At 43.6% G+C, this 20942-nt stretch overlaps 1 protein-coding gene across 1 annotated transcript; it reads left to right on the top strand.

Annotated features, from left to right (window-relative positions):
- The first annotated feature begins 1342 nt into the window (after positions 1-1342).
- On the top strand, positions 1343-13229 carry DENR (density regulated re-initiation and release factor). Its single transcript, XM_075834109.1, has 8 exons — positions 1343-1471; positions 2583-2701; positions 5378-5397; positions 7754-7838; positions 8363-8443; positions 12116-12232; positions 12330-12469; positions 12981-13229. The coding sequence occupies exons 2-8, from the start codon at positions 2593-2595 to the stop codon at positions 13023-13025; spliced, it is 597 nt and encodes a 198-aa protein (XP_075690224.1). The 5' UTR covers positions 1343-1471; positions 2583-2592; the 3' UTR covers positions 13026-13229.
- Positions 13230-20942: the final 7713 nt, after the last annotated feature.

Genomic DNA, 20942 nt, shown 5'->3' with positions numbered 1-20942 from the left:
TTTACGTCTGAAAATACGGCTCCAATACGTCGGCAAACATCGGCCCATTCATTTGAATGGGTTTGCCGACGTACTGTGCAGACGACCTATCATTTACGCGTCGTCGTTTGACAGCTGTCAAACTACGACGCGTAAAATGACTGCCTCGTCAAAGAAGTGCAGGACACTTCTTTGCAACGTCATTTGAGACGTTTTTCATTGAATTCAATGAAAAACAGCTCTAAATTACGGCCGTCAATGACGTCTCGCAAAATGCGAGGACGAGCAATTACGTCTGCAATTACGGAGCGCCGTAATTAGAGACGTAAATGCAGTTTGCGTGTGCACATACCCTTAGGGTATGTTCACACGGCAGCCTCCGTTACGGCTGAAATTACGGAGCTGTTTTCAGGAGAAAACAGCTCCGGAATTTCAGACGTAATGGCAAGTGCAGGCGCTTTTCGCTGCGTCCATTACGGACGTAATTGGAGCTGTTTTTCCATGGTGTCAATGGAAAACGGCTCCAATTACGTCTCAAGAAGTGACAGGCACTTCTTTGACGCGGACGTCTTTTTTAGGCACTGTCTTTTGACAGCGGCATGTAAAAAAAATGACCGTCGGCACAGAACATCGTAAGACCCATTCAAATGAATGGGTAGATGTTTGCCGGCGTTTTGGAGCCGTATTTTCGGACGTAATTCGAGGCTAAGGGTATGTTCACACGGCAGCGTCCGTTACGGCTGAAATTACAGGGCTGTTTTCAGGAGAAAACAGCTCCGTAATTTCAGGCGTAATGGCATGTTGAGGTGCTTTTTCGATGCGTCAATTACAGACGTAAATGGAGCTGGTTTTCCATGGAGTCAATGGAAAACAGCTCCATTTAACGTCTGACGAAGTGACAGGCACTTCTTTAACGCGGGCGTCTATTTACGCCCCGCGTTTTGACAGCGGGGCGTAAAAAAAATGACCGTCGGAACAGAACATCGTAAGACCCATTCAAATGAATGGGCAGATGTTTGCCGACGCTATCGAGCCGCATTTTCGGACGTAAATTGAGGCGGAAAACGCCCGATTTACGTCCGTAAATAAGCCGTGTGAACATACCCTAAAACGCCTGAATTACGTCCGTAAATAGGGTGTGTGAACCGAGGCTTACAATTACCCTGAAATGTCCTGGGATGGTTGTTCACAGCAACTTGTCAATTCACAGCTTTCCTTTCCCATTGTGTAGTGGAATAGTGAAAGTTGATACGTGGTCGCTATGGGCGAGGGCTCCAGTTTGTAGCATAGTCGTATTTTACCTCATGTAGGACTGTGACTTGGGTGTAATAAGATGGCCGAGACGCACCGGAAGTCTAGTCACGATCTCGCATCACGGCGGCGGAAGTGGAGACGCAGGGAGAAGCAGTATTGGACGGCTTCCCCGGCGTGGGGACCGGGCTGTGATCTGCATGTAAAAGGGATCCGGGGAGCAGAGAGCACGGCTGCTCGGGTAATGGACTCTTCGTGTATTATAACTAGCGGGATGAGAGCGCCATGATGCCTGCCACGAAGTACGAGCAGCATGAGTGCCAGTCATACGAGGGCCCGACACATAATGGCCACAGTCAGTATCGTGGTGTCGTCCTCTAACTCTCCTGCCTATTAGAAGGCCTGGCAGAGCAATTCGCCCACAGGAGATCCGTACCACATGGCATATGTCCTGAGGGGGCTAAAGCACCCAGCAAGCCCCTACAGCCTCCCCTCCTTCTTCCATATACAGTATAGACATTCAGGTGGCCATGTACAAGAATTGCTGCTAGGACTGGTAGCGTGGCATTTCATCTCAAACCATGCCTAATACAGAAAGAATAAGGTGCCAGCAATAGCCCTGGGTTGTTAAAGAAGCTGCTCCCCTGGTTTGGCCATCGCTTCGATTTGATAAATCTGTTCCAGGAATTGTGGCTAACCGGTCTCTGCTATAAATGTCAGCAGAAAATGTTCTAATCCGTTCATTATTATGACTGTTTTCTTGGTGCTTATGTCATGGACTATAACACGTTGGTAGATGCGCCACATGCGGGTCCACGTTTCTCTATTTATTTGCGGAGTAGCCTCTAGTATCCTCCTATAACTAGTCTAGATAACTTGTAGTTCAGGCCACTGATAGGAAATCGTCTTACGGTCTCGTTTATTCCTGTGGCGGCGATGTCCATGTGCAGCCAGATGTCAAGCTATCATTTCGTCCCCAGGGCCTGTTCACAAGTTGCAGTTCTATCGCAGCAGACAACGTAATACGACCGCAATGTTAAATAGACCCTAATAGTGGAGGCATATCACCGCCTGCCACTTATATACTGGGGGCCAAATCACTTCCCAATGGCCGCCTCCGCTACAAAGGCCGTTGTATGCTGTGGTAAAGTACACGCTGTTTTTACAACGATCGAGCTGCATTTTTTTTCTCGTTTTCAATACTGTGTGAATGGCAGCTCATCATTCATTTACATGTAATATCTGACTGGAGCAGTATTTTCTATATTAAATGTACTTTCACGCACCCCACACGTGTCCTGTGTGAACCTGGCTTTATATTATATATTGTAATCCTGACCTCTATTTTCCAGGGTCTTGGAGATGGCTAGTACAGCAACTGAAAATTCTGAGCCAATACAAGATTGTAAAGGAGATGTAAGAATTCCCAAAGTGGATGGCGATTATCCACTAAAAGTACTGTACTGTGGAGGCAAGTATTTCTTTATTGCTTATTTTTTTTTTTTTAATGTAACACTATAATTTTTTTTATACATTTGGAGTGATCTACAATCCACTGCTATCATAGCACTAATATACTCATCGTCCGATTTGAGGTGATGTTCTCTGATGTGTCATTGCTCTTACTTTGAATATCCTGGGGCACACAATGCCGTTTTTGCTTGCATTCTGTTTGTAGTTTTTTTTGATGGAGGCCCTGTCAGCTTTCCGGACATGTCTGTTTTAATAAATAGTTGACATTTGGCATCTCACACTGTCTGCCCATATTGGACAGTGTGAGTAGGTACATTCTCCATTGCCAAGGTCAATAGTAACACCTAGCGGTCATATTGTTCATGCGTTTCCAGAAGGAATAACAGAGGAACAGCAAAACCTTCTCTAGGATAAGAATCCCCAGAATTGTTATTGGAGAAAGCAAGTACTTACTTACTAAACAGTCATGTCAGGAGAGGAGACCGATCCTTTTAAACCAAAATCCGTAACGTATTCGAAATAGAGAAGTATAATACTTTTCTTTTCGGTCACTTCGACATGAGCATACAAAGGCTGCAAGTCCCAGCCTGACCGCGAGTCTAATGAATCATAGGGATCAATGATGCTGTTCGTTTGTGTCATTAGAATCGCGGTCGGCCCATGACTTGAGGCTGAAATACGGGCGCTGATACTGGCCTTACACTTTTTCACTGTTTAGGGTTAAATCTTGGTATTCTCTTAAAAAAAAATATCAAAACAGTGAAGGTGCCTTATGCGGGCATATTTTACCGTGCATGCTTCGTCCAGAGTACGCAGATCTCGCGTGGTTCTACTGAATTAAACTTGGATCATCATAGGATTCTGTGATGTCTCTGGGGAAGGAGTACTCAGTCAGCTGTAATCTTTCTTTTACCAATATTAACCTATATGTATACAAAGAAATTAAAGGGGCTTTGCAGAATATTACATTGATGGCCGATCACCCAAGATCAGTAGAATGAAGGGGGCAGCAGCGCTTCACTGTGGTACTTGACACACCGATGTTTATACAATTGTGCCATTGTTTGGTACGTTTAAGTGAATGGGTCTGAGTGTTGTCCTATGGACAGGCTATCAATGTAAGGCTATTTGCACATCCTTTTTTTGGACTATGTTTAACTTCTACGAGGGGGAAATGCTCCTGATGTATACATTAAATGTGTTATCTGTCACCACAGAGTTTAATGGCATACAATAAACAGATACATCATGAACTCTCATGACCCTTTTTAAAGATGCTCTGTCACCACATTATAAGTGCCCTATCTCCTATATAAGGAGATCGGCGCTATAATGTAGGTGAGAGCAGTGCTTTTCATTTAGAAAAACTATCTATTTTTTTCTGTAGCCTGTGAGATTTAAAGCAAGGCAAGTGTAATCTCGCGAGATTACGATGTAACCTGTCATTTCAAACAAAATTACGTTTGCCTTGCTGTAATTTCACAGAAAAGATTCAGACGTGTCAGGATTGTGAATACACATCATGTCTTGGCTGGAGGTAATGTATATTCATTGTCAGGACACTGCAGTTACATTATAGTGTGTGTATGTAGCTGCACATAGCGATATAGCTATATCGCTATCTGCAGTGTAAATGAATGAAGTGTATGACGCTGATTGGTCACTGATTGGTCAGCTCATACACTCCTCTGTACAACGCCCACTTGGTCTAAAGTAAAAACACGCCCACTTGGGCATTAGGAAACTCATTAGCATAAAGCTAAAAATCGCTCAAAGTGGTAAAAATAGATTGTTTTTCTAAATAAAAAGCACTGCTGTCACCTGAATTACAGCGCCGATCTCATTATGTAGGAGATAGGGCACTTATAATGTGGTGACAGAGCCTCTTTAATGATGTATACCTTAAACTGATACCATTATTGTCTAGGGGCAATGGATGCCACTGTTAGGCATTAGTTTAACGCATATGTCGCCCATAGATTATAACTGTATTCGTTTATTGTATGTCATGAAAGGCAATTTAAAAGTCCATAATTTATTTGTTAAACTTATATCGGTGACTAATGCCATGCAGTGGCATACAGCACCCGTAGACTCCCATGTTAGAATGACGGATACCAAGCGGGAGACGTTTTTTTGCAGGATCCCTCGGATGGAAAAGCATAGTGTTTTCTACGCTATTCCATTCTCCAAAAAAAAAAGGTATACTGACGTATACCAGCCGCCTGATGCCTAAAGGACACTTTTTGCCTCAGTCGGGCTAATTGAGCCCTATGGACACGTTTAGCGTGTATGTCTGTTTCTTTCCCGACGTACACGCTAAACGTAGGGACAAACGTAGTGTGCACAGAGCCTAATATCCTGGAAAACCCTTTAAATGGCTGTTTTCTACTTGTGTATTTGTATCATTGGTTTTGTCAATCAACCATTTCTTATATCATAATGTGTTTTGTATACGTTCTAGCCATTACCACTGTATCTGCCCCTATGTACATTATATCCTTTTTGATCTCTAGTTTCTGCTTGTCATACTTTTGGTACCTGCCATAGAACTATTGTGATCTCGCCTATGTTTGTTTTATTAGTAAGCACTTTATTTTCAATGTCCTTTTTTGTCCTGTTGCAAATTGAATAGCTGCATAGACTAACACTGTCATTTCTTGTCCCTCAACAGTGTGTTCACTGCCAACAGAGGTAAGATTATGGACGTTTTTGTAAGGTGCAATGGTGATGGCTTCTCTTTTTATTTTTTTCCCCTTCTCTTTGTTGAAATCACATTATTAGAGAGTACTCAACTTCACCATAACTAGCAAAACGTTAAAGGGCTACTTGAAAGCAGAATGGTCTCCGCCTGCTGTATCTGGAGTTAACAAATGTGCCATAATTAACAGCCTGGGTTAGGCCCCACATCTTTAGGAGTGACGTGGTTTGCATTTGCCAGATTGCATTAAAACAAATAGGATTTTAGAATATGCTGTGCACGCGTGGCTGTAGAGAACGGCACTTTCGCTTCCATTTTGTAATGTTTCCTTAAGGCTACATTCACACGACAGTTTAAAAACAGCCCATGAATATTGGCCGTCAAAAAATAGGACATGTCCTGTTTTTGGCCGTTTTCACGGCCAGACGGCCCCCATAGAAGTCAATGGTTCCGTGTTTAACGGCCGTCAATACATGTTATAACCATTAAAAACGGATCTGTGGCATGGGGATTCAGGAGGCAAGGGAACTATTGGTTCCCTTGATCACTATCGGCAGCCGTGGCATCCTCTACATCGGGGCTGTGTGGCAACCTCTAATTCGGGCTGTAAATAGTATCTAGGTGAACATGTGACCTTCCTTTTGGGTGTTTTCAGGGGGTTGGGACAAAAAAAGCCTGACAATTGAAATTCATCCGTTTTTTTTAACGGCCTTGAAAAATGGATGCCAAACTACCACTAAAAGCGGACTGGAAATGGATGAAAATTTAGTGACACACTGACCGTTGATCAGTTTTTAATGGCTATTTTTTTTATACTGTCATGTGAATGTAGTCTAAGGCTACATTCACACGACCTTTAAAACGGCCGTTTCCGTAACAATAGAGTTCTGTGGGTGTTTCGACGGGCCCACGGCTCCCATAGAAGTCAATGGATAAGTCTTTACCGGCCGTTTTTTTCCCGGACGCCACGCTACTTTGAGCGCTGAGCCCGGGGAAGCCCTTGACATTACTATCCATATACGGACAGTGATGTCGGGCTTTCAACTGTGGAGTCCCCGGCCAGAGCATCGTGAGATCTCTGGCCGGGGACTCCTGTCTCCCTCGGACCCCTCATAGACGGCACTTTCCCCCCCCCCCCCTCCAGATAGCGCCGCTGTAGTTTCTTGAAGGAGCGAAATCCCCGGCCGACACTCTGGCCAGGGGATTCCGCTACTGGAGAAGCCCCTGGAGTTACTGTCCATATATGGACAGAGACATCAGGGGCTCCCTCTAAGAGTGAAATCCTCGGCCAGAGGGATTCCGCTCCTACAGGGAGCTACGTGCCGCTATCTACAGGGGGGTGCCGTTATCTACATCGGCACTGTGGCATTATATGGGGGTGTGACAATCTACAGGGGACACTGTTGTGCTATCTACCTGGGCACTGTGGCACTATGAGGGCACTGGCACTTTATATGTGGGCAATATGGCACTGTCACTTTGTGTGGGCACTATCTGCAGTGGGCACTATCTACATGGACACTTGTGTTTTCAGGGGGTTTGGTCCATAAAACAAACAAATTAAATCCATCAGTTTTTTAACGGCCATGAAAAACGGATGACAAATGGTCATTAAAAATGGACAGACGGACTGGAAATGGATGAAAATGTGGAGACGCACTGATGCAAAATGGCCATGAAAAACTGACAGTTGATCAGTTTTTAATGGCCATTTTTTTTCACTGCCGTGTGAATGTAGCCTAAGGGTTCATCACACTCGGCAGATTCGTTTCAGAAAATTCTCCATCTGAAAATCAAGTAGGGTTGCTTCTGTAAGCCTCATTCAGATGAACAAATCGGCAGAGTGAATATACCCTTTAAAGCCGCTTGTTACAACCATTTTTTAATTAAAATTAAAGGAGTTGTCCACTTTGGACAAAAGGTGTCCATATAAAAGGTTCCCCTATAGCCAGTAAACTCTAGGTGATCAGCTGTTTTTTCCGAGGGAACCGGCCTGTAAGTGACTTTGCTGCCGGAAAAATGAAGTATTAGATGGCACTCATTGAAATCATTGGGCTGTTTGTGTAATGCACAGATGAGGCAGATCCTCCAATGGAACAGATGATTTTCAGTTTGGCTCTTAGGTCTGGCGAATAGAGACGTGTATCAAGGTGGAAAGGGGTTGACCTGGTGGGACAACATCTGTAAGGGATTCATTGAATACTTCCAAGTAAATGCATTAGAAACATAACATTTACTATAACTGAAAAAAAGTGGCAAGTGCTCTTAAATATATGCTATATTATTCGACCTATTCTATACTCGCTAATAGAAAGCGTGCCTCACTTACACTTCAGTATTTTGTTTCAGTACTGTGAATACATGCCTGATGTCGCAAAGTGCAGACAGTGGTTAGAGAAGAATTTTCCAAAGGAATTTGCTAAACTAACATTCGGTAAGTAAAAGTTTTTTATTTTTCTCAACGTTCTTTATTAACTTCAAATACCTTCAATCTCCCAAACTAAAGCATGATGGGAAAACTATTTATTTAACTTTTCCAGGTGGGGAAACTATTGGAATCTTGAACTACATGTAGATTTTGGAAAGCTTATTTATTATGCTATCTAATATACTTGGTGCTTTAATCTCTCAACGTTTTAAGACCTATGCTTGCTGTCATCCAGTGGTCATTTAATGGATATGCACATGGGTGGCCAGCAGTCCCTGCAATGCAAAATATCGGTCAGACTCCCCCCCCCCCCCCCCATTCTCCTAACCATATCCAAATCGATATACCATAAATGTCTTTGACAGAACTAGGTCCTTAACATTTTCTGTAAATGTAATGTACCGAGAGAGAGATCAATTTTCATTTCCTATTGCTTATCTACCAGAATCCCTTACTCTAGTACAGCAAAAAGGGGAAATCTTCTAGGTGCATGTTGCCAGGTACTAATGACTTGCGTTTCTTTTTGAAAGGAAACTGTCCCAACCAAGAAACTGCCGGTGAGGGGTCATGTACAATTGGTGAAGAGGAGGAGAAGAAAAAACAAAAAAGAGGTAAAGGAAAATATTTAAAGGGTTATTCCCATCTTAGACATTTGTGGTATATCCACAGGATATGCCATAAATGTTTGATAGATACGGGTCCCACCTCTGGGACACACACCTATCTCCCAAACTTGGGTCCCTGAACCACACTTGCTGAGGTGGCCGGGATTATGTAAACAGCTGGGCACACCCGGCCACCTCTTCAGTCGTTCGTCGCCACCTCACTAGCTGGGTCGGTGAACCCCAGTTCAGGAGATGGGTGCGGGTCCTCTGGGATCTGCTTCTATCAGACCATTATTGCATATCCTGTGGATATACTATAAGTGTCTAAGATATTTACGAAAAAAGAAAAAAAAATTACACTAATAGTTGCAAATTCTTAATCTACGTATTTGTCATAGACATGCCCATTAAAGAAAAAATAGTATTTAGTGGGTGCATCTGCCTTGCAGTTTGCATCCATTAAGCCCACCCCTTCTAAGATGGCTCCTTTCCGGGTACATAAGTGAATGAGTCTTGGGGATGACTTTACATCCGCCTTGGTGCTTCTGATTAGTTCTCGTGATCTATCGTTTACATACAGAGTTAGACATTTTTCAGAGTAGAGGGAGAATTAGTGGTACACAGGACCCAACTTTGCCTTATAAAGTCATATTATACGTACCCTAACATGAAAAGGTCTGTGTGGTGACAGATATCTTTTAATCAATTCTTATTTACATGAATTTTTTTCTATTTCTAGTATTTGTAGTGTTCTAAAAAAAAAACACCTTGGAGACAATAAGGCAAAGACTTAAAGGATTTGTCTAGTTAAGAAAACACTTTTGTATAAACTATTTATATAATATTAGGGAATACTGGGTTAAGAGAGGGGTCTCTTGTTCAAGATCCTTATTCTTTAGCCAGTGTGAAGCACGTCTCTGTCCTGTCCTGCATTACACAGACAAACCATTGATATGGTGAATGTGTAATTCCTCTTGTCCCCTGTGGTTGTGCTGATGGAAAATAGAACACTTAGGTTGGATTCACACGAGCATGTTCGGTCCGTAAAGGATGTAACGTATTTCGGCTGCAAGTCCTGGACCGAACACACTGCAGGGAGGCGGGCTCCTAGCATCATAGTTATGTACGATGCTAGGAGTCCCTGCCTCGCTGCAGGACAACTGTCCCGTACTGTAATCATGTTTTCAGTACGGGACAGTATTTACATGGAGAGGCTGGGACTCCTAGCATCGTACATAACTATAATGCTAGGAGCCCGTCTCCCTGCACTGTGTTCGGCCTGGGACTTGCGGCCGATATATGTTCCGTCCTTTACGGACCGAATATGCTCGTGTGAATCCAGCCTTACTGCCAAGTTTTCACACAGAGCAGCTAATAGCTGGGGTTCCCATCAGGGATACACTGTGTGATCTGCTAATTGTCGATCTTTGTCAAGTTTTAGTATCCAGGTGGGCAAGTATCCAAGTACCTACTGACTCAACAAAAGTGATTATTCAATGACCTCCTTACACGCCATCCATGTCCAGGTTACTGTGCATGCTGGCATCTGTAGTTCTACACCATGAGCGCTTGTTCGGTACTATTCACATCACCTTTTCTTCCTTCTGTCGGCGCAATACGTCGGGAAGAGTCCCGCCGTATACCTCCGACAGAAGACATTGACGTATCCCACTGTGAACTCCTGGACACAGCTCTGCTTTAAGTGCTGAGCCTGGGGAAGCCCCTGGGGTCGCTGTCCATATATGATATACAAAAAAAGGTGTACCAGCCAGACGGAGGCCAAAAGGACATTGTTTTCCATAGGGCTAATGGAGCCCTCTGGTCACGTTTCGCGTGTATGTAGGGAGCTTTCCCAACGTGCACGCTACACATAGGGCCAAAACGTGATCTGAAAAGACCTGAAGAAATGCAATTGAAAGTGATTGTGTCTTGGGGTTAGTTTACATTTAACTGCAGACTATGGCTGGCGATCATGTTAATAGCTTATAGGTGATTTTATATATATATATATATATATATATATATATGTATTTGCAAGGGGTTGTCTGACTAAATTGTGAAAAGAAAAGATATACATAGTGGTGTCATGCAACACACACTCACTCTCTCTCTCTCTCTCTCTCTCTCACTCTCTCACTCTCTCACTCTCTCACTCTCTCACTCTCTCACTCTCTCACTCTCTCACTCTCTCACTCTCTCACTCTCTCACTCTCTCACTCTCTCACTCTCTCACTCTCTCACTCTCTCTCTCGCTTTTTTTTTTTTGATTTTTTTTTTTTTAAAAAGGCTTAATTTTCAAAATTTTGTTGTTCAAATATACAAACAGTACAAAGTAAAGACATTCAGAGAGTCTGTATCATCACATATGAATGTAAGGTCGGATCATATTCATTTGACAACGGTAACACATCGTACAGCTGCACAACCTCCGAATGCCTAACTGAATCGAAACAATCACACACACACATATCTCGGTCATTTTCAAGCGACCATTAAACCGCAGTGTCAATAGTCTATCCACCTGGACCAAATGTTCCCAAATTTATCTGGACATTTCCTGCTAAGATACAACTTTTTATACATAGGTATATATTTATTCACTAATTGTTGCCAGTGCAGTGTACTTGGACTATCCGTCTTCTTCCAAGCCATAATTATAATCTTCCGGCCACAAAAAAACAAAACGAAAGAATATCTTCGCATAGTCATTATGAATAACTTCATCCATAATGCCCAAGAGACACATCTGGGGGGGAAAGAAGTCGCTGCAACTCATAATGGGTATGAAGAAACTCCACCACCTCCGACCAAAAGGGGGCAATTCTAGGACACCTCCACACACAGTGCAGAAAGGTACCAACCTCCGATTGACTTCTAAAACAACTATCCGAAGCCAATGCCCCCATCCGCTTAAGCCTAACTGGAGTGTAATAAATCCTATGTAGGAACCGAGACTGTGAGGAAGTCCCTTGCGCTTACCACCGAATCAAAAAAGGAGGATTCTACCTCCCGCCAGTCCTCCTCTGTCAAGGTGGGAACATTACCCCGCTATTGCAGATACGCCTTCTCAAATGGCCTAGCACCCAGGGATGTCATGAAGGTGTATAATTGGGTAAGGACCTTTGAGAGATCCGGAGCCCCAAGAAGGTCCTCTAGCCTAGAGAACCCCACCTGAGGTGACACAGAGCCAAATTGGGCACACCAGGCATGCCGCAACTGCAGGTAATGAAAAAACACTCTTTCTGAAATGTTAAATCTATCCCTCAGTTCGGAAAAGGATACAAAACCAGACTCCACTGAGACTCCTTTTTAAAGTATTACACACACTCTTCTGTCTCAAACATTTTTTTTAGGGTTCAAGACTCCTATTTAGAGACAGAAAAGTGTGTGTGTGTGTGTGTATAATACTTTAAAAAGGAGTCTCGAACTCTAAAAAAAAATGTTTCAAAGTATTAGTTGTCTTATTTGTTATACACAGATGTATATCCTGCAGAATAAGACAGATTTTAAGGCATAAAATGCACCAACATTTTGATCATATTTATAAAAAGGAAAATCTGCTCAGATAACATTAATGCAAATGAAGACCGTTCGTAATCACTAGTGACAAAAAAATGGCATATCATTCCTACAAATGAAAGGATTTATATTATTTCATTCAGTGATTTGCAATTTCAGGAGGAAGAGGGCAGATTAAACAGAAGAAAAAGACTGTACCTCAGAAGGTTACGATAGCCAAAATCCCCAGAGCAAAGAAGAAATATGTAACAAGGGTATGCGGACTGGCAACGTTTGGTGAGTTTGACAAAAATCATGACTGGCAATCGATGTTTCAATTCAGATAATTTTGTTGGACATCTTATCAATTAATGGTGATGATTTGTATTTGCAGAAATTGATCTCAAGGAAGCACAAAGATTCTTTGCTCAGAAATTCTCCTGCGGTGCCTCAGTGACAGGGGAAGATGAAATCATTATTCAGGGAGACTTCACAGATGATATTATTGATGTTATCCAGGAAAAGTGGCCAGAGGTAATTATACTGAGAACTTACAACTTCTCTATACAGTTGTTTTTGTGAAACTGATGAGATAGAATAACGATTCATGGCTGAAAAGCTCACCAAATTTCTAAATCCATTAATATTTACAGAGCTAAAGCTGTATCTAGCCCATATACAAAATATATACGAACGGTCACAACCAGCTTACATTAAGTGTCTACACATGTCTTTCATAAATGACAATGTGAGTATTCAAGACACTTTAGTGTATGAGCGTTTGTGACCTAAACATTGAAATTTAGTTGTCTATGTATGACAAGGAGTCTTCCATCCATAAATTCTACTTTTCAGGTAATGTGTAGTGCACAAGGATGGACTTAATCCTGCCATGATTTTTTTTTTCTTTGCCTGTGAGCAACAAATGTTACATGTGCAGTCAAAAAATAACCTTTATTTGTCTTTGTGTCAATATTGGTGATGGGTTTAGTTTGGTACAAGAAGACATTCCACATTGTCAGTAAATACCCTTTCTTATTGACAGGTTGATGATGACAGCATTGATGATCTTGGAGAGGTGAAGAAGTAACAACATCGTGCCTGTAATGTCCTAGACTATATAGCCAAAGTGAGGGAGGATTCTCAGAGCTTTGTGTGTCCTCAGTCAAACTGTTTCACCACTGTAGAATGCTACTTTTTGTTTTTATTATTAAATGCTAAACTTAAAGTAACCAGTTTCCTCATGCAATCGCATGATATGTGTTTAGATGAATAAAAATGGTTTTGGTCATTATCAACTTGTCTGTCTGTAGGGGCAAAGTCCTGATATACCTCCTTGGAGTCTTATTATTTTGGGGTTAAAACGGCACATCTACAAGTCTGAAGCATTAAAGAGATTGTGAGGGCAGAAGTTAGGAAATCCCTAAAGAAAAAGAACGATCTTCTAGTCGGGTAGCTTTATCCGATTCCTCTGCTGAAGAGGATTTTCAGCTAGAAGGAGAGCTGAGCTACTCGGATAATTCCTCAGACGGGGGGGAGGAGGGAGAGTTTGTTCTTAGCAGAAGACATAGACCAGCTTCTTAAAACCGTAAGAGCAACTATGAACATCGATGACCCCAAAGAACCTCGTTCCGTCCAGGACATAATGTTTGAAGGCCTAGGGCCTAGAAAACAGAGAACCTTCCCCATTCATAAGAATGTATTAAAGGTAATGTGTCGCTAGAAAAACATTTAATTTTTTTTTTTTTTAGTTAAACTGTTAGTGTATAGGTGATTAGACATTGTTCTAATTTTTTTTATTTTTTTCACGAGTCAGGAAATATTATAAATTTAGATTCTAATTTATAATATTTCCCAGCGCTGGTCACTAGATGGAGCAATTCCCAAATTTGCAGCATTGCATGTGGTAAAGCAACCACATTGCTTTATGCTGCAAAATTTGAGAAAACTCACTCGCTCTAGTGAGCTCTCAGAACCCCCCCTCCTTTATCCTGGCTAGTGCCGGGAGAAACGAGGGGATTGAACGGTCAAACCTCCTACACTGTGTGTCGCCATTTTTTGAGCTAACACACAGTGTAGTAGGTTAACATACAGTAGTAAACACACACTAAAACACGAACATACATAGAAATAACTTACCTGCTCCTGCCGCCGCCGCTCCGTCTGCTACCGCCGCTCCAAGTGCACAAGTCCGGAAGCCGCGACCAGAAGTAGTAATCTTACTGTCCGGCCGCGACTTCCGTTCCACAGGAAAATGGCGCCGGATGTCGCACAGTTCAACTTGGACTGTGTGGGAGCGGCGCATGCGCCGTTCCCACACAGATGGCGTATAGCATAGTGGATTGAACGTGCCCCGTTCGCATTAATTATGGGACTGTATGTGCCGTATTCCATGTCTGTATGTGTCGTTAATCGACACCTACAGAAATGGAAAAAAAAATGGCAGCCCCCATAGGGAAGAAAAAGTGAAAAAATAAAAAAGTAAAACACAAACACACAAATAAATAAAAAAATGTTTAAATTGATCTAAAAAATTTGTTTTCGTGACACTGGTCCTGTAAGCCTCGTTCAAAGGGAATGGATAAATCTGGATAGGAAAGTTGGCGTTCCCAAAATTCTTAAGAGGAAATATCCCTTTTTTTATTTTTTATTTTTTTATAAATTCTTTTATTTGCCATTTTCAAACACAAAGAAGAAAATGCAGACATAATCAGCATAGACATTGGCTCACAAGCCAGCATTTGTAGATACAATTAATGCAAGAGATATAATAGAAACCATAATGGTCAGCTGAAACCAATCCTGAAGGGTCAGATAAATTATACATCCTGAACCAGCAGCCATGTATAAAACCCAAATGAGAACAAAATAGAAGTATAGAAATGCAGGAAAGGGAACAGGAAGAAAAAAGGGGGAGGGGAGGAAGCTGATCTCCCACACTTAAAGAGGCTCTGTCACCAGATTTTGCAAGCCCTATCTGCTATTGCAGCAGATCGGCGCTGCAATGGAGATTACAGTAACGTTTTTATTTTTAAAAAACGAGCATTTTTGGTCAAGTTATGACCATTTTTGTAGTTATGCAAATGAGGCTTGCAAAAGTCCAAGTGGGTGTGTTTAAAAGTAAAAGTCCAAGTGGGCGTGTATTATGTGCGTACATCGGGGCGTTTTTAATACTTTTACTAGCTGGGCGTTCTGATGAGAAGTATCATCCACTTCTCTTCAGAACGCCCAGCTTCTGGCAGTGCAGACAGCGTGTTCTCGAGAGATCACGCTGTGTCGTCACTCACAGGTCCTGCATCGTGTCAGACGAGCGAGGACACATCGGCATCAGAGGCTTCAGTTGATTCTGCAGCAGCATCGGCGTTTGCAGGTAAGTCGATGTAGCTACTTACCTGCAAACGCTGATGCTGCTGCAGAATCAACTGTAGCCTCTGGTGCCGGTGTCCTCGCTCGTCTGACACGATGCAGGACCTGTGAGTGACGTCACAGCGTGATCTCTCGAGAACACGCTGTCTGCACTGCCAGAAGCTGGGCGTTCTGAAGAGAAGTGGATGATACTTCTCATCAGAACGCCCAGCTAGTAAAAGTATTAAAAACGCCCCGATGTACGCACATAATACACACCCACTTGGACTTTTGCAAGCCTCATTTGCATAACTACAAAAATGGTCATAACTTGGCCAAAAATGCTCGTTTTTTAAAAATAAAAACGTTACTGTAATCTACATTGCAGCGCCTATCTGCTGCAATAGCAGATAGGGCTTGCAAAATCTGGTGACAGAGCCTCTTTAAAGGAACAGTGTCACGAAATTATTTTTTTTAATATCAGTTTGATGTTAGTGTTTTATTAAAAACGTTTGTATTAATTTCTGTTACTTTTTTATTTTTACACTTTTTCTTCCCTATGGTGGCTGCCATTTTTTTTTTTCCATTTCTGTATGTGTCGATTAACGACACATACAGACATGGAATACGGCAGCTACAGTCCATAGGAGTCCATGAACGGGACCCGTCCTGTTGACTTTGCACTATGGCTCTGTCCTGCGCAGACGCAGGTCAGAGTCAGACAGAGCAGAGCAGCTGTTTGCAGGGAGAGAGCAGGCGCCATCTTGAAGACCAGCTGCACTGCAGGTAAGATGTGTGTCTCTGCATGTCCCACTCTCTACCTCACAGACCCCCGCTCTCGTGACCCCTGACGCCCCCCCCCCCCTCCCTTGTGTGAAGGACACACGATGAAACTACTGGGAAAGCCCTGAACGGTAAATCTCTCTAGTTGTGCTGAGACTGTTTGGGGATGTGACTAATGAACCTCTCAGTCTCAGCACAATTAGAGAGATTTACCGTTCAGGGGTCTGGGAAAGCTGGGTGACCACCATTACCCCTCCTAGTGGACTGTGTTTGGGGATGTGACTAATGAATATCACACTCCAGTAGGAGGGGTAATGGTGGTCACCCAGCTTTCCCAGACCCCTGAACGGTAAATCTCTCTAATTGTGCTGAGACTGAGAGGTTCATTAGTCACATCCCCAAACAGTCTCAGCACAACTAGAGAAATTTACCGTTCAGGGGTCTGGGATAGCTGGGTGACCACCATTACCCCTCCTACTGGAGTGTGAGAGGTTCATTAGTCACATCCCTAAACACTCCAGTATGAGGGGTAATGGTGGTCACCCAGCTTTCCCAGACGCAGATATAACCAGGAAAGGGCTTGATGGACGGGCTGAGGGTGCACAGGGTTTTTGGTGACCCCCTCTGTCATGTGATCGGACCTAGGTTACCGGTTCATCAGACGGGGTTCATGTGACTATAACTCTGTCCATAACAAGAGACAGTGCACTCAGGACAAGCCCTGCCCTCATGCCGTAGTTGTGTGGTTCTGTCTGCGGTGATGGCGGTGGGTGGCTCTGACACCCGCCTCCCCCGTCAGGTCATCTCAGGACAGAAGGGGTGTCCAGATTGGAGACACAGCGCCGCACCTGTCCTCAGGTTGTGTCTGGTATTGCAGTTCACCTCCATTGAAGTGAATAGGACAGAGCTGTAATACCACACACGACCTGAGGACAGGTGCGGCGCCATGTTTTCCTGGACGACCCCTTTAAGACTTTTCCCGTGTGTGTGTGTGTGTGTGTGTGTGTGTGTGTGTCAGAGTGGAGTGTGCACGGGCGCCGCTGATACTTCATAGCCGCTTATTAGCTGTTTTGAAGAATCAGCGGTGAGAACTCACTCTCACACACACACTCACACACAAAATCAAGTGTAATCAAGCGTTTTTTATGTGGTTTTTTTGCACGTAAAATGTGCAAAAAAAAAAAACATGTCAAATACACGGCGTGTGAACCGGTCAACTGAAAAGTCATTCACTTTCATCATTCTAAGGCTGGGTTCACACGACCTATTTTCAGGCGTAAACGAGGCGTTTTATGCCTCGATTTACGCCTGAAAAGACGGCTCCAATACGTCGGCAAACATCTGCCCATTCATTTGAATGGGTTTGCCGACGTACTGTGCCGACGACCTGTCATTTTACGCGTCGCTGTCAAAAGACGGCACGTAAAATAACAGCCTCGGCAAACAAGTGCAGGACACTTATATACATTATATGCAGGACACTTCTTGGGACGTAATTTGAGCCGTTTTTCATTGAATTCAATGAAGAACAGCTCCAAATTACGGCTGTAATTGACGCCTCGCAAAACGCGAGTACGAGCAATTACGTCTGAAATGACGGAGCTGTTTTCTCCTGAAAACAGCTCTGTCATTTCAGACGTAAATGCAGTTAGCGTGTGCACATACCCTAGGGGTATGTTCACACACAATGTTTTCAGCTGAAAAATCGGAAGCAGAACGCCTACAAGCATCTGCCCATTGGTTTCAATGGGAAATACGGCGTTCTGTTCTGACAGGGCGTTTTTTACTTGGTAGTTTTCCAAAAACGGCACGTAAAAAGACGCCCGACCAAGTGCACATCACTTCTTGGGACGTTTTTGGAGCCGTTTTTCATTGACTTTATAGAAAAACAGCTCCAAAAACGGCCGTTAAAAAACGCGAGTTTGATTAAAAAATGGCTGATCGGTTTTCCCTTTGTTTAGTAAGCGTGTGAACATACACTTAGCCTTTTGGTGTGTCCTAGAACTTCTTCCAGCTGCAGAATCACACCCAATATGGCTGCCAGACACTGCTTAGCAATTTGAAGACACCTTTACCTGGCTTGTGAGAGGGGGGGGGGTGAGGTTCCCTCCCACATTTACAGCAGCTGTGAGTCAGGTTGCTTTGCCTTATTCACCTTGCTGTAATTCTGGGAAGTGCTCCCCCTAGTGGCCAACATTGGAAAACATGTCAAATTATTATTTAATTTTTAATACTTTCCACCATACGGGAAAAAAAAAAATACAGCAAAAAACGTAAAAAATATAATAGAAATAAGTAATGACACTTAAAAAAAAAAAGGTTTAATTTGCGACACATTCCCTTTAAAGAGGCTCTGTCACCAGATTTTGCAACCCCTATCTGCTATTGCAGCAGATCGGCGCTGCAATGTAGATTACAGTAACGTTTTTATTTTTTAAAAACAAGCATTTTTGGCCAAGTTATGACCATTTTTGTATTTATACAAATGAGGCTTGCAAAAGTACAACTGGGCGTGTTGAAAAGTAAAAGTACAACTGGGCGTGTATTATGTGTGTACATCGGGGCGTTTTTACTTCTTTTACTAGCTGGGCGTTCTGACGAGAAGTATCATCCACTTCTCTTCAGAACACCCAGCTTCTGGCAGTGCAGACAGCGTGTTCTCGAGAGATCACGCTGTGACGTCACTCACAGGTCCTTCATCGTGTCGGACGAGCGAGGACACATCGGCACCAGAGGCTACAGATGATTCTGCAGCAGCATCGGCGTTTGCAGGTAAGTCGATGTAGCTACTTACCTGCAAACGCTGATGCTGCTGCAGAATCAACTGTAGCCTCTGGTGCCGGTGTCCTCGCTCGTCTGACACGATGCAGGACCTGTGAGTGACGTCACAGCGTGATCTCTCGAGAACACGCTGTCTGCACTGCCAGAAGCTGGGCGTTCTGAAGAGAAGTGGATGATACTTCTCATCAGAACGCCCAGCTAGTAAAAGTATTAAAAACGCCCCGATGTACGCACATAATACACACCCACTTGGACTTTTGCAAGCCTCATTTGCATAACTACAAAAATGGTCATAACGTGGCCAAAAATGCTCGTTTTTTAAAAATAAAAACGTTACTGTAATCTACATTGCAGCACCTATCTGCTGCAATAGCAGATAGGGGTTGCAAAATCTGGTGAGAGAGCCTCTTTAAGTCTAAAAATTATGCTCAAGAGGCCATAATGGTCTTATACTCCACTGACGATTGAAATAGAATCCACTCACGCCATGTTTTGAGAAATTTAGCATGGGCCCCTCTCATTGATGTTGTGAGGTCCTCCATTCTCATAATCTCCTGGATCTTGCCGAACCACATGCCCACTGTTGGCGGACAAGTTTGCCTCCACAACCCGGGAACACACGCCCTAGCTGCATTCACCAAACTGATGACACACGGAGCTGTTAAGTGCCATTTGCGCACGCAAAACGCCGCGTTTTTTGCGTGCGCAAAAGGCACACGCTCGTGTAAATGAGGCCTAAATGTGAGAACTAAGTCCCTCTCACAGCTACTTAAAGGGAATGTGTTGCCAGAAAAACATGTTTTTTTTTAAAAAATTAAACATTTAGTGTTTGGGTGATTAAACATTGTTCAAATTTTTTTTCTTTTTTTGGCACGAGCCAGGAAATATTATAAATTATTTCTAATTTATAATACTACCCATTTTTGGCCACTAGATGGGGCTGTTCCCAAATTGCAGCATTGCAACATTGGGTTAAAAGCCCTCGCTCTAGTGAGCTCTCAGCATCCCCCCCTCCTTTATCCTGGCTAGTGCCGGGATAAACGAGGGGTTTGAAAGGTTTAACCTCCTACACTGTGTGTCGCCATTTTTTGAGGTAACCCACAGTGTAGTAGGTTTACATACAGTAGTAAACACACACAAACACTAACATACATTGAAATCTCTTACCTGCTCCTGCCGCCGCGGCTCCCTCCGGCCCGTCCGCTCCCTTTGCTGCCGCTGTTCCATGTGCACAAGTCCGGAAGCCGCGACCGGAAGTAGTAATATTACTGTCCGGCCGCGACTTCCGGTCCACAGGAAAATGGCGCCGGACGGCGCCAATTTCGAATAGGACTGTGTGGGAGCGGCGCATGCGCAGTTCCCACACAGACGCCGTACACGGCAGTCAATGGGACGGGAGCCGTTCGCAGTCCCTATGGGACTGTGGCTGCCGTATTCCATGTCTGTGTGTGTCGTTAATCGACACACACAGAAATGGAACAAAAAATGGCAGCCCCCATAGGGAAGAAAAAGTGTAAAAATAAGAAACAGTAAAACACAAACACACAAATGAATATAAACGTTTTTATTAAAGCACTAACATCTTTAACATATAAAAAAATTATTTGCGATGACACTGTTCCTTTAAGTATAAAGGTGTGGTAAGAGTAGATGGAGAGATCAGCAGCGCATATAGTCTGGAGAATGAGTTACGCACCGTGGCCGTGCCCCTGAATAAGAGTTCGAAAGGGGAGCTATCTCGTGAGTATGTCTGTGGGTTAGGTAGGGATGAAATGAAGTGTCTTAACTGGGTGACCTGCCAAGAAGTAAAGGAGATGGGTTCTGACAAAGATGCCAGCTGTGAGCCGGTTATCCATGCCGAATCCTGTATAAAATTGGCGGTGTAGCCCTTACCCGCCCTCAGCCAGTGTCGGAAGGGGCCCCCTCCTGTCCCAGTGGAAATGCAGGATTGCCTAAGATAGGAATCAAGGGTGAGGGGAACGGAGAGATCTCTTTCCGAGGGAAGAGCCGGGACACGACCGCCAGGGTGGGCCCTATTGTCGGATGCATTCGTGCCGAGAGGCGGACGTGTGTGCCCAGCCAGGGCAATGCCTGTAAC

This window comes from Rhinoderma darwinii, chromosome 1 (genome assembly GCF_050947455.1).
Source record: "Rhinoderma darwinii isolate aRhiDar2 chromosome 1, aRhiDar2.hap1, whole genome shotgun sequence".
NCBI classification, from domain to species: domain Eukaryota; kingdom Metazoa; phylum Chordata; class Amphibia; order Anura; family Rhinodermatidae; genus Rhinoderma; species Rhinoderma darwinii.
This window is presented reverse-complemented; position numbering and strand designations above follow the sequence as displayed.

Coding starts and splice junctions, on each gene's coding strand:
- DENR (XM_075834109.1), top strand. CDS start 2,593: ATGGCTAGTACAGCAACTGAAAATTCTGAGCCAATACAAGATTGTAAA. Junction 2,702..5,377: donor AAAAGTACTGTACTGTGGAG/GCAAGTATTTCT, acceptor GTCCCTCAACAG/TGTGTTCACTGCCAACAGAG. Junction 5,398..7,753: donor TGTGTTCACTGCCAACAGAG/GTAAGATTATGG, acceptor ATTTTGTTTCAG/TACTGTGAATACATGCCTGA.